Raw genomic sequence first — 13,611 nt, forward strand, 5'->3', positions numbered from 1 at the left:
ATATCGAACCCGATCGAAATAAAATATGCAATACGAAAACGGCACACTCCCCCTCTGATTTTACCTAAAATCACTTATCTACCAAAAATGTAAAGTAAAAAATACAACTTACATTGTAACATAACCTGACATTATACAGTGTATATACTGAGCTAACCACTACACACAAATGCCAAATGAATATGACACACTAATCCTGACGTAACAAACATGCTACACGTACCATTAGATCACAAAGAGTTAAAATGTCAATCAGTCTCTAGATTCTAGAAGGGTGATAAGTCGAGCTATTGGTCTCACGTACACGACACGTTTGTTGTCCTTACAAACTGCGACTTCAGCTTTATGGATCTTTCCGTCTTCACTAGGGAATGTCCTTTGAACTATTCCAGTGGGCCACTAGTTGCGCGGAGAGTCATCCTCCATCAGTAATACTAAGTCACCGGGCTTTAAATTCAAGGAATGGCCTTGCCACTTCCTACGATGCTGTAAGTTATGCAGGTGATCCTTGGTACCAAATGACGGAAAACACACGGTATCCTGTTTGGTCTTCATTGTCAGAAGCATTGATGGAGTAAGTAATATTGGAGCTTCTGGGTCACTTGAAACATCTGTTAACGATCTATTGTTAACAAAAGCACATACCTCAGCCATTAACATAATCAGTACATCATGCGTGATGTCCTTCAGTCTGTGATCCAGTAGCATAGCGTTCAAAATCTTCCTTGAAACACCGATGAGTCTCTCCCATGCACCTCCCATGTGAGGAGCATGTGGGGGATTGAATTTCCAAACAATCCTAGAATCTGACAGGAACTTGGAAACAGGACCATTTTCTATTAATTCAGCATCAATGTCAAGGTCATTCACTGCGCCGATGAAATTTGTCCCCCTGTCAGAACGGAACTGTGTGATTTGACCATGCACTGCGATAAAACGCCTCAAAGCATTTATGAATGCACCACTGGTAAGTTCTTCAATAACCTCAATATGAATGGCCCTAGTCACAAAACAGATAAACAGAATAGCCCAATGTTTCTGACTTGAACTTCCACCCCTGGTTCGATGATGCACAACAGGCCACGGGCCGAAAGTGTCAACACCCACAAAAGAAAATGGCGGACACGGTTTACAACAATCTTCCGGAAGATCTGCCATATGCTGCCATCCTGGTTGTCCACGAAGCTTACGACAAACAATGCAGCTCTTTATAACCGAAACAGTCATCCATCTTGAGCTCACTACCCAGAATCCAGTGGAACGTACAGCTCCCTCTGTGAAGTGTCTGCCTTGATGAAATATCCTCTGGTGGAAGTGACGTATGATGAGGTAACTGACATGGTTGTTCTTTGGTAGGATAATAGGGTTGTGCATGTCATCATTTAGCAAATCAACAGGTACCTTGTTTAACCATCCACCAACATGTAGCAGTCCATCTGCACCAATTCTTGGACATAAAGGTCTGATTGCGCTAGAATGCGGAATGTCTATGTTATCCTCTATACACCGAAATTCTGCACTGAACTCATCTCTCTGTACAGATGCTAGGACAGAACGCTCACTCTCCTTCAAGAGTTCTGGGTCGCGGGGACCACCAGGTAAGTTGTCTTTGTTCTTCAGAAACTGTCTAGTCATAAACTTCAAGCGAGCAACTGCACGTACAAGCATATCTCAACTAGAAAATCTAGTGAATCTTTTAGAAAACACTTCTGTCTGACAAGTTGAAGGTTTTGATTTGAATGTGTGACATCTGTTGTGTCAGTCTTGCTGCAGGTTACATCTGGGCGAATCTCAGTATCATGCTCAGGATCCACTAATTGAAAGTCCTCAGTAGGAGTACTGAGCGAACTGTGCGGTTCACGAATCCAGCTTGAATCTTGAAGAGTAGAAGGGTTCACAGGCCTGGTAGCAACATCAGCAGGATTAAGCTTGGACTGAACAAACCTCCATTGGGAAGGATGACTAAACAAATGAATGCGTGCCACTCTGTTCCCAACATAAACATAGAATCTGTGACTTTCATTCGAGATATAGCCAAGTACTATATGACTGTCTGAGAAGAAACGAAAGTCCTGCAACAGAATGCTCAGCTGATCTCTCACAAACTCGGCAACTTCTGTAGCTAATACGGCCACACACAGCTCAAGCCGTGGAATAGTATGCCCATGGACTGGGGCAACCTTGGCCTTCCCAAGCAGGAAGTTGGTACTACACATGTCATTGTCCTGAAGTTTAAGATACTCCACTGCAGCAATAATGTCCTTTGACGCATCACAAAATACAAGAACTTCACGTCTGGTTGAGTCAACGAATGAACTGTTGTAACTCCTTGGCACACAAAAGTTTTCCAGTTGACTCAGAGAATCAACCCACGCTGACCACTCATCATGTAGAAATGCTGGTAACGGCTCATCCCAGTCTGTATTCGTTGTTACGGACATCATCTCGCGTAACAATAGCTTCCCTCTGATAACGACAGGTTGAGCGAATCCAATAGGGTCTTACACACTGTTTATAGTAGATAACAGTCCATGTCTTGTGTACGCTTTCTCCACTGGGTTAACTTTAAATGTAAATTCGTCCATCTCTGTGTTCCATAACAATCCTAAACTCCATTGTATTGGGAGGGCAATTGATCCAAAGTCGAGATCTTTCAAGTTCTTGGCCAGGTCATCTGGGGCGAATGAATCTAATACTTTCCTACTGTTGGAGGAAAATTTGTGGAGTCTAATGTTTCCACCATCTTGTAAGGCTTTCTTGGTCCAATGCACAAGACTTATGGCCTCCTCTTCTGTTGTACTGGACAAGAGACCATCATCAACGTAGAAGTTGTTACACACCAAATCCCTTATATCTTCTGACGATCCCTCGACTACTTTCCTAAGACCAAATGTTGCAACTGCCGGCGAAGGACTGTTGCCAAATACATGAACAATCATCTGAAAGTCCACTAATGGCTGATCCAAGTCATTGTCCAAGTGCCACAGAAAGCGTAGGTAACGACGCTGGTCTTCAGGAACTTTGAAATTGTGAAACATCTGCTCAACGTCCATGGTGACTGCTATCTTTTCTCTGCGGAATCTAAGCAAAACACCAAGCAGGCTGTTACACAAGTCCGGACCTTGAAGTAAGACACTATTCAAGGAAACGTCCTGGAACTTGGCGGATGAGTCAAACACTATACGCACGTTGTCTGGCTTCTTGGGATGATACACCACAAACATAGGTAAGTACCATCGCTCCAATGACAGGGGTAACTCAGGTGCTAACTCAGCATGATGATTCATGAATAACCTCTCCATGAATTCTCTAACTTGTTCCCGTTTGAGGTGGTTACATCTCAAGCTGATGTCTAATGACCTGGCTCTTCTAAGGGCAAGTGACTTGTTATCTGGTAAAACTGGTCTATGATCACGGAAAGATAAAGGCGCTTGCCACTGACCATCAGAGGTTCTCTTGAAACCAGTATCCATGATGTCTAGGAACTTACGATCTTCGATCGACAATCCTGGTTTCTCATCCCCTGGTAAGCGTTGAAAGATAGGCTCCTCTTCCACAAGGTATTCATTTCCACAGGGCAGTAAATGAGTGGGTCTTCCATTCATCAGAATTGAAGTCTTGTTTACACTAATCACATCTGGTTGATGCACTTTGCCCAGACAAACATCTCTGATGATAACCCAGACTAGGGGTAACTTCTGGCCATAAGGAAGTCCCTCTTCTCCAACAGGTTGATCCAACACGTGGTGTGCAGTAACTAGGTCCCTTCCAATCAGGAGTTCAATTCCAGCACCGTCATCAATATCTGGTATGAAGGGTGCAAGGTCATGAAGGTGTGTGTAGTAATCTGCCACTGCTGGAGAGGGTATTTCATGCCGGTTGTTTGGAAAGTCATTACATTCTATCACACAGGGTAAACTCAGAGTACACGATCCATCAACTGACTTGACAACATATCCAGATGCCCTGTGTCCTGATGTAACAGATTTCCCTGAACACGAAGAAAGGATATATTCAGTCTTTATACCACACTCTCCAAAGGCATCAAAGAAGGCTGATGTGGCCACAATTTGTTACTCTGGTTGTCTATCATGCAATACACCTTGCGTGAACGATTCTCCTCACCAACAGGGTACACATACACAGGTAAGATCTTCGCACACAACTTGCTGGTGCTGTATTGTGTGCCACATACTTTAGTACAGTAGGTACTTAGCTGGAGTTTCTCCCCCTCATGACTCGCTTGCAACTACTCCCCCTCGTGACTCACTCTAGGGTCAGGGTGAAGAATTGTTACATGATCTGTAGAACCACAAGTGTCACATTTCACAGTTTCTCTACAGTTTTTCTGCAGATGACGCCTTGAACCACAACACTTCAAGCAGTAACCATTCTTGTAAATGTAATCCTTTTGCTCCTTAAATGTTTTTCCACGGAATTTCATACAGTCCTTAAGCGAATGACTTGAATTGGTTCCATGAATGGGGCAACTCACATTAACAATGTTAGAATTCAAGTCTGTTGTAACTTCTGTCTTCTTAGTAGACACAGTTGTTTGATGATAAGGGTTATGTAGTCCAGTCTTGTACCTCTGCTGAGCTGTCTGTGATTTTCCATGGCCGGCGTTGGTAGAGGAAGTCTCAAACAGATGACTGGGATCATTACGCACACGTGCGAGATCTCTCAGGAATTTTGTAAACACAGAGAGTGGTATTTGTGAGACACAATTGTTTATCTTGTATCTGTCACATTCTGAAGCCCACTTTTCCCAGAAATGCTTTGGAAGTTTATGTACAAACTCGTTGATGCCACAGGACGTGTCATAGTATGAAAATGATGTGCCAAACATAGGATCACATTTCACCGATTCTACTTCTGCTGCTAGATCGGACAAGTCAAGAAATTTCTTGCGATCACCATCTGTGAGAGCCGCAAAATTGTTTATGCGCTTCTTAAGTGACAGTTCAATAGTTTCTGCACTCCCATATTCACGGTCCAAGCGTTCCCATATATCCTTGACAGCTTTCTCTGGGTTTCGTGAATTTGTAGCTCGGATATTCTCAGCTTGAATTCTAGATTCTGGTCCGAGATGATTCACTAACAAGTCCAAGTGTTCGAGTGTTGTTGCACTGATCTCACTCATGACATTCATGAAACTGTACTTCCAAGAAAGGTATCTTCCCGTATCATCATTAAAGTTCCAGAGTCTCCTTGGCAGTAACTGGTTCTTAGCGACTAATTTTGCCAAGTCGGCAGCTTCAGTAGAAGTTTGCTTAGGGGTAAATGGAACAGCACTTGGATTCAGTTCATTTGTCTTACTTTCTGGAGCACAAGGATGGTGGGTTTTGCCTTATTTCCTGTGGGAAAGGTTTGTTGTTATTAAACACATGAAGATTCACTTCAGCCGGAACTTCCGGAGGAGGGGTGCGATCATTGTTGTTATCCTGCATGTAACAAAGCACATGGAGCTTGGATGAAAAAGAAGGTTTATAGCTGCCTTGCTCGCTCTCCATAGATCTTGAGCTTGAATGAGAAAAGTCTAACACTTGACGAATTGCACTTAGTCCAGATTCAGCTTCTTCAAGCTCACGCTTCACGTTCAAAAGGTTCCTACTGGCTTTCAGAGCAGCTTCTTGTCTAATGAGCTCAGCCTCCTCAGCTGCATACTTCAAACGAGCCTTCGATTTCTCAACATTTGCAGAATGTTGCATCCAGACAGCGGTGAGGTGACTTGAACCTGATCTTCCCGATATGTGCGAGGGAACAAATGACGGTGCCTTAGATGACTCCATCTTTGGCAGTGCGGACTGTAGCTCTTTGATAAAAGCACTGGTCTTGGCATGTAAGGATGCTCGAATTAGTTTGTGTGAAGACTGTTCATTCGCACTATCTGTAGTCCTGTGACCTTTCAAAAACGCTTCATAACTGTTACTAAGTGCTTCATAGTTTTCCAAATGTTTTCGTAGACTGTCAATAATCTGTTGAGTCTGTGCGAGCTCCACACCACTTGCTGACTCAGAAATGATACCATCAATGTCTTTTTATATCATGGATAGCTTTGACGTAAAGCTTAAAACATTTTCTTCAAACTGGTAAGAGCCTTGAGTCGTCATTTTCCTATTCTGGCGTCGCTCCATAAATGACCAGGGATTAAGGATTTTTCACTGTACTGTTTATTGGACAAACCTCCTGAGAGGGTGAAAAACTACAAATTACAAAAGCACAATAAGAATTTGACAAAAAACAATTATACAAAATTACATGTGTCACTTAACATGTGAGCTAAGCAGGCCTATGCCTATCGCAGACCGAAAATGCGCGTTTACACAAAACATTGTAATTGCAGAATTTAAACATAATAGTTAATAATGCATAATACCATAATATGCAAATGATCAAGTTAGATATAAATACAGGTAAAACAATACAAAACTTACTCCTTAGGGAGGCCAACTACACCAAACTTAACAGCCAAAACGCCAGGCAAACCCGCATGGCTGCCATAATTAGTATAAACAGAATACCGAACCCGATCAAAATAGAATATGCAATACAAAAACAGCACAATTATTATAATAGTTAAAGACTTAATAATATATAAAACCATATCACTACGGTTCTGCAGCTAGGCGAGGTTCTATTGATTATATGGTGAAAATGCATTACTTCTTTGAAAATCTTCTCCTCTGTTCTTGGGTATTATGCTGATGAACTAAGTAGTCACATAGTTATATTGAGGAAAGGTGCCTCTAAAAAAAAGATGAATTTCATGGCTCCTTTGTCAGGGGTACCAGAGGGGAACTCTAATGATCATACACTGAAAATGAATTAATGTTTTGAAATCTGCTGTTTGATATAAATCAACCATTTATGATGAGCAAAGGTGCCTTTTAAAACTGTGAAATATGTGGCCTCAGGGTCATTGGTTCCTGTAGGATGGGGCACTACTGTTCATATTGTGGAAATGCATTTTTAGCTCACCTCAAACAAAGTTATGGAGAGCTTATGTGATACCCTCAGGGTCGGCGTCCCAGGATAAAATTTTTGGTGTAGTTTTCTCTTTATATACTTCTATGCCCTAAATTGATCAGAGATGCATGCAAGATGCTTCTTAGTGTGTTTCATTGTACCAGTCAAGGTTTCAGATGTTGCAATTTCAGCAAAGGAATGACCAGATTGATGTTTTATGAGTTGGTTAAAGTTTTTGGTGCAGATCTTATTTCCAAGTAACTATTACCCGGGCCATGTGTTTGCCACACTTGCATGGGTGATACATCTAAGGATGCATACTACCAGGCTTGCTTCAGATGCTGAATCTGACCTACATTTTCCGAATGAGTGAACAGGTTAATGTTGTTGGTGCTGATCTCATTTCTGAGTAACTATAAGCCCTATGTTGACCAAACTTGCATGGGTGATACATCTAAGGATGCATACTACCAGGCTTGCTTCAGATGCTGGATTTGACCTACATTTTCTGAATGAGTGAACAGGGCAATGATTTTGGTGCAGTTCTCATTTCTAAGTAACTATAAACCCTATGTTGACCAAACTTGCATGGATGATACATCTAAGGATGCACACTATCAGGCTTGCATCTAGGTTTTCCAGATGAGTGATTTTGGGATGTACACTTCTAGATTATTAGTTTAATGTGGGACTTTGCCTTACTTAAAGACAAACATTTGTTGAGGTGAGCTCTGTAACCTCTGATTACCTATCTTTTAGTTGCCCCTCTGATCTGTTGTCTTGTAAGTAAGCTTGCTAAGTGTATACTTATGATTAGCACTGGTACCTCTTTCAGAATTGTAGATTTCATGGCCACTTTGGTTAAAACATGAACTAAATTCAATTGTTGGAAAGTTGTTGCATGATACTTAGATAGTTTAAAACTCATGCCCCCCTTCCCATAAACTTTTCAATGCTGAAATATATCTATTTTTTAGATATCTCTCTTAGAAAAGGCACCTTTTTTAAATGAAAGAAATTAAAAAAATGTTTTGAGTGCTGATAAGAAATTGCAATGCCTGTAATTTGAGAATGCATCAGATATGTTAGGAATTTCTTTACAGGTACTTTGTTTTGGTTTCCCCTGAGAAGAGCACCATCCTCTCTCTTGGACAAGATTTACCTCCCCTCCAGAATGATGGAACTGGTGGAGTCATTCAGAAAAGAGGCAGACTCAACCCTGCTGTTTCTTCGATACATCAGCTCTATTACAATAATGGAAAACAGGGACAGTGTATTGTATGAAGTGACTATAGAGGGAACTAGCACATCAGTAGACAACTTTTCTGGCTTACGAGAATGCACAAGAGATTGGTTAAAGAACACAAGCACAAAACCAGAGGATTCCCAAAGTGTTGCATACAATGCCCTGGTCATCACAAGGAATGGAAAAGAGGGTTCAGAAAAGAAAGCTAAGTTCAAAATCGTCAATTTTTACCAAGGCACGAAAGAAATGTCACAGGATCTCAAAACATTGTCAGAAGATGGAGATAATGCCCCCTTTGTTGGCGTAGCTTATCCTCTACAGATAGAGGAATCATTTACTGCTCATGTGTTCTGTTTTCTACCTTTGCCTTTTCAATCCAGTAGTTTGACCAATCTACCTGTACATGTAAATGGCTTTTTTAACCTGGATCCTGCACGAGACCATGTTTTACATACCACAGCAGGGCAGGTTGGTGAGAGAGATAAAAACATAGAATGGAATGAGCGACTGATTCAAGAAGTAATATCTCAAGCATATATAAAGCTGATTGAGGATCTTTTCAAGGAAGGTAGTCCACGAGAGATTGTCTATCGCTGTTTGCCTGATGTCCAGAAAGTTGAAAGTGCATTGTGGAAACTTCTCATTCAGCCTGTCATGGAAAGTGTCCTCAGAATGAACATCTTCCAGACTGAAAAGCAGGAGAAAACTTGGGTTAATTATGAGCAGGCTGTGTTTGATGTTTTTGTCGACAGAGAAAGAGAAATAGCAGAGGAAACAAAGGAAGTAGTGATAGAGCTGATTAAAGAGTACGAAGAAAACTTGGTCATATTGCCAAAGCATTTGAGAGTTTTAGTGGAGTCAAATACAGAATACAGATTTCTACCTGAAATCCAGCCAAAGGTTATAAGCACAGAATACATTGCCAATCTTCTGCTTAAAGACAACCGGTATAAAGAGAAGAAGAGATGCACCAAATTAGTACTTCTGGATTACTTCTTAGAATATGGCCATCAAGAAGAATGGAAACAACTGGAACTGTTGCCAACAAATGACAAGACCCACTTTGTGTCTCTAGCATCCACAAGAACTCTGTATTTATGCTCAGAAACTGAAGCTGCTCTATTCCCAGAGTTAGAAAAGCAATTGCTATCTGACTTGAAAGAAGACATGAAAGTCAAATTGATGACAATGCAAAGTCAAACAAGTAGGTGATGTTTAATAAGCATGTACTTGTTAGCTCTTCTGAGCCAAAGGCTAAAAGAGCTTATGCTATGGCCATTTGTGCAGTGTGTTTACCAGGTACTCAATTTTTTGAAATAGGGGTCATTTCTCAAGAACCCTTGACCATTTTTGTAAAAATTGTCATGAGTATCAATTGACCAAGGGCTCTCTTTTATAATTAAAACCCAATCTTATGTTAATACCCCCAAAATCTACCTAATTCGAGATCAATAATATACTGCCTGTCAATCAATAAAAAAACAATACTGTAAATCACGTTTTATTTGCGAGAACTTTATTTTCGCGTAATTACGCAAAACAGTGAGCTCGCGAAAATTTCTTTCTCGCGTATAAAAGTATTCCTTACGATTATATAGAGGAAAACAACTATTCGTGAAAAATATGTCTCGCTAATAAAAAGTCAACGGCTATCTCGCGAAAATAAGGTGTCGCGAAAATTAAGTGATCTACAGTAGCTTCTGATTTAATTGACAAGCCAGCTACTTGTGGTACCTGATGATATGAGCTTGCATGTTTTGGAAACAATTACCTGGTCACGTGTCAAACTCTTTCATTTACTGCATGAATAGTACATTGCTCTCTAAAATATTGTTTAGAAATTATAGTTCAAACATTGACTTCATGATGTATTTATTCAATCTCTATTGTTGTGTGGAACTTGTAAGCAATATAATGTCAAAGATAACTATAGAACTTTCCAAAGAAAAACTAGCAGCTATCAAGGTTTTAAATTGCAATTTAGAGGTGTCCTTTTATTTATAACAAAAAGTTAATTATATATTACAAAAAAACAGATCAATCTTCACCATGCATTGAAAGAAACATCACAATCATTTTCGGATTTTCTCTAACATATACATTCATATAATGAAAAGGGTGTAGATAACATACGGTGATCGATCTTTAAAAAAGTGTACAAACAATATTAATCTGTGAAAAGGGCATAAAACAGAAATCGCAATGGTGAATATTTTGGAACTATTGATGGTGACACGACAGTCGTCGTACTCTGTTCAGTTACACACAACAAGATTTTTTTTCTATTTACATTCTGATGTTGGCCCACAAGCCCACAACTACGTCCAAGCAGCCCCATGTTACGATGGACTCCTGCCAACTGGCTCCCAGTGGGTATCCCAGTCTGATTAAGGTTGTTGCCAACACACACCTAGCTAAAAAAATTTTAGGATTACATCAGGATCCTTTAACATTTTTGAATAACAGGTTAGGTACATGTACTGAAAAAACTTGAACTACAAAGTAAATTGCTTTATAGCATAATATTTACATTTGCAAATGTTTTCATTTATATAACACTACTGACAGCAATGCGTATCAATAACTATATAAATACCGGTATGGGCTCAATAGGTAATAGATGTGCATATGGATAAATGTTTGAAGTAATTTCTCAGTGACGTTATAAAGGGTCAACTAGCCTTCAGTCTGTGGATTACATACATGCCGTTGGGTTTGAAAAATAATGCATTTCACACGTTAAAAGTCACAATCAGGAAAATTTAAAGTATGAATAAGTAACAAATGTAAATATAAGTAATAAGGTATCATTTTAAAACATCTATCGGGCTATAAATATGGGTTGGTACAAGATCAAATGCATCATAAAGCCCTTTAGGCTTTATGGAATTTAATCTCGTGACCAAGCCGTATTTATATCCCGATAGATGTTTTAAAATGATACCTTATTTCATTAATTCATTATGCTACAGTAAAAATACCTATAGATGAAAAATGAGGAAACAATGCACTTGAAAGAGCAAGAGCCACTTAAGGCCTTTTTTGGCCCCGGGAATTTCTTTAAAAATTAAAACCATTCAGTTTAGGTTGCAAATGCAGTATTTATCACTTGGAGTGTTGGTGATCAGGTATCTATTAATCATGACATAATTTTCTCTCAAGTCAATGCATTATGACGTCATAAAATGTGTCATTTCCTGTATATTCCTTTGAAAATGGTCTAAGGTTAACGTATTTTTTTCAATATTTCAAAATTTAGTGCATCAGTTTCAGATTTTGATTAACGATGCAAAGGTTCAAATCCAAATTTTCCTTTGTTATACATGTACATACAGACCAGTAGAGCTACAGTCTCATCAGAGACTTCTGGTTTGAATTTTTCATGTATTCTTTTTCAGTTTGATTTTAATGCATAACTAGGATAAAACCACTATAAAGCCCATGATCATCAAAAATTTTTTAGTTTATGCATTATGGGGCCTTAAAGTGCGTTATCCAAAAAGTAGGACCTACTTTCTTAACCCCTTCCATGGCAAAGATTTTAAGCATTTCGAGACAAATTGATATTAAGATTCTGAAAGCAATTATTGTTTAAAATTATGAGCATGTTGTATGTATATATTTTTAAAAAATCTAATTTTAAGTATTTTAGAGAGATGGGCTAGGGTTGGTAGGTACTTGTAATCACCAGAATTGAGCATTTTTACACATTAGACGTTACCACCGCATTGATTTCGATAATGGCAAAATCACTTGAATAGAGCATAAAGTTTAAGTCAAGCTAGTGTGACCAAGTGAAATAAAGATGTCGATGTAGGTTTCTATATTTATTTACGTAACATATAAGGTGATTCTACAAAAAAATATAAGTACATGTAAATATATACAATTTATACATAGTAATGCATTTATGACAAGTAATTACATATTAAACTTTATTACTGATAATCTTAGTCCTTCATTTACTAAGAAAAATTGTAATTTAAAGTTATAATTATATAATAAAATACCTTGTGTGAGGTGGAAGTGACTAATCAGGGCGCCGGATCTGCATTGTTTGAATTTAGATTTGGCTAGCTTATAATACAAAAGGAACGATCTGATTTGATGGTTCATTATGAAAACAGCCAATGAAAATTCTTAACCAATAGTAAATCAAAGAAAATGCTCACCAACTCAATCCACCTGCGCACACTAACTAACCCAACTTTAATCTCAAAGACATCGTTCAATTAGGTATTTAGAAACGTAGTTAAAAATGCAAAATTTTAATAAATATATTCAATGTATATGAATTGGCCCACACTAGCAAAATACTGGTACAACCAATAAAAAAAACAATTCTGTATAGTATTTTATTGTAATAATTTTCTCTTTCTAACAGTGCAAGAATTATTCTGATATTTGCAGTATTAACGAAGTTATGAATGTTTGAACACAATAAATTCGTTTTTCAAGTCAGATGCGTAGAAATGCGTATATGCCATGGAAGGGGTTATTATTATGGCTAATCATTTTCTAATTCATAATATATAGGATACTAAGAGGCTTAAAATAGAAGAGATAGGTTGTACAATTTATCAGAAGAGCTATTAGAGACCTTTGGGCCTTTTGTTTATTTTTCTTTTATTGGTTACATTTTCAAAGGTACCTAAATGCCTGTCTCTTTCTTTTTATCCTGCAACTACCCATTGCATTGACCTAATAAAGGTTACCTAATAAACTAAAGTTTTATTCAGTCAATGTCCTGATAAAGTCTCTTGCATGTATTCCGATGTTCTAATAGAATTGTGACATCAGGTACATTGCAATGTTTACGCTATGGCAACTTAGCTTCCACTGCAGAGATGTCTAAATCGGGTTGAAAACAGTTCATTTTGGAGATCAATGTATATATATTTTGCAGGATAAACAAAATACTGTGACATGGTTACTGTCTTAAAATATAAGCAACATTTGGGCTTGGGTCAAAAACGGGATGGAGGGCTCGGCAAGCCTTACCCTCTACCACGTTTTCTTACCCTCGCCCAAATATCGCTGACATTTCAAGACAGTAACTATGTAACCTTGTAGCCTTTCTTTTTTTAATTAGAGTCTTTAAGGAAATGGAGTCGTAAAGATTTTCCTCAACTACTCAAAGCATCTGTGGAAGCACAAGGAATTGTGTCATCAACTCAACTTGACAACACAATAAGACAAAAGGTGTCATCTTGGATCAAAGGGGTTTGGTCGTTTTTATCTGATAATCAAGATCTGATCTCAGATGTTGAAATGCTTCCAATTCTACCAGAATCCAGGAATGGAAAGTCAGCTATTCATAGCCTGCATTCTTTGAAGGGAGACTATATGCTTACACAGTCACATGGTTTGACTCCACTTCCTGTTGAGGTGAGAGA

At 38.8% G+C, this 13,611-nt stretch overlaps 4 protein-coding genes across 4 annotated transcripts; 1 reads left to right on the forward strand and 3 right to left on the reverse strand.

The window, feature by feature from the left end:
- Positions 1 to 399: 399 nt before the first annotated feature.
- On the reverse strand, positions 400 to 1,635 carry LOC134262251 (uncharacterized). The gene has a single exon (XM_062744625.1). It carries the CDS (start codon positions 1,633 to 1,635, stop codon positions 400 to 402), a length of 1,236 nt encoding a protein of 411 aa, XP_062600609.1.
- A 5-nt stretch (positions 1,636 to 1,640) lies between these two features.
- On the reverse strand, positions 1,641 to 2,444 carry LOC134262253 (uncharacterized). The gene has a single exon (XM_062744626.1). It carries the CDS (start codon positions 2,442 to 2,444, stop codon positions 1,641 to 1,643), a length of 804 nt encoding a protein of 267 aa, XP_062600610.1.
- A 57-nt stretch (positions 2,445 to 2,501) lies between these two features.
- LOC134262254 (uncharacterized) lies at positions 2,502 to 4,193 on the reverse strand. The gene is made up of 2 exons (XM_062744627.1): positions 4,130 to 4,193; positions 2,502 to 3,991 (listed from the first exon to the last, which is right to left on the reverse strand). The coding sequence occupies exons 1-2, from the start codon at positions 4,191 to 4,193 to the stop codon at positions 2,502 to 2,504; spliced, it is 1,554 nt and encodes a 517-aa protein (XP_062600611.1).
- Positions 4,194 to 8,146: 3,953 nt separating this feature from the next.
- On the forward strand, positions 8,147 to 13,603 carry LOC134262255 (sacsin-like; the record flags this gene model as incomplete). The annotated part of the gene is made up of 2 exons (XM_062744628.1): positions 8,147 to 9,419; positions 13,308 to 13,603. Coding segments are annotated over exons 1-2 (1,569 nt in total), but the record flags the coding sequence as incomplete, so codon positions are not given.
- Between the last annotated feature and the right edge of the window lie 8 nt (positions 13,604 to 13,611).

Source organism: Saccostrea cucullata, unplaced genomic scaffold (assembly GCF_032062105.1).
Source record: "Saccostrea cucullata isolate Sc308-1 unplaced genomic scaffold, CSIRO_AGI_Scuc_v1 ctg23640, whole genome shotgun sequence".
NCBI classification, from domain to species: domain Eukaryota; kingdom Metazoa; phylum Mollusca; class Bivalvia; order Ostreida; family Ostreidae; genus Saccostrea; species Saccostrea cuccullata.

Coding starts and splice junctions, on each gene's coding strand:
- LOC134262254 (XM_062744627.1), bottom strand. CDS start 4,193: ATGTGGCACACAATACAGCACCAGCAAGTTGTGTGCGAAGATCTTACC. Junction 3,992..4,129: donor TACCTGTGTATGTGTACCCT/GTTGGTGAGGAG, acceptor CTTCGTGTTCAG/GGAAATCTGTTACATCAGGA.
- LOC134262251 (XM_062744625.1), bottom strand. CDS start 1,635: ATGACTAGACAGTTTCTGAAGAACAAAGACAACTTACCTGGTGGTCCC.
- LOC134262253 (XM_062744626.1), bottom strand. CDS start 2,444: ATGATGTCCGTAACAACGAATACAGACTGGGATGAGCCGTTACCAGCA.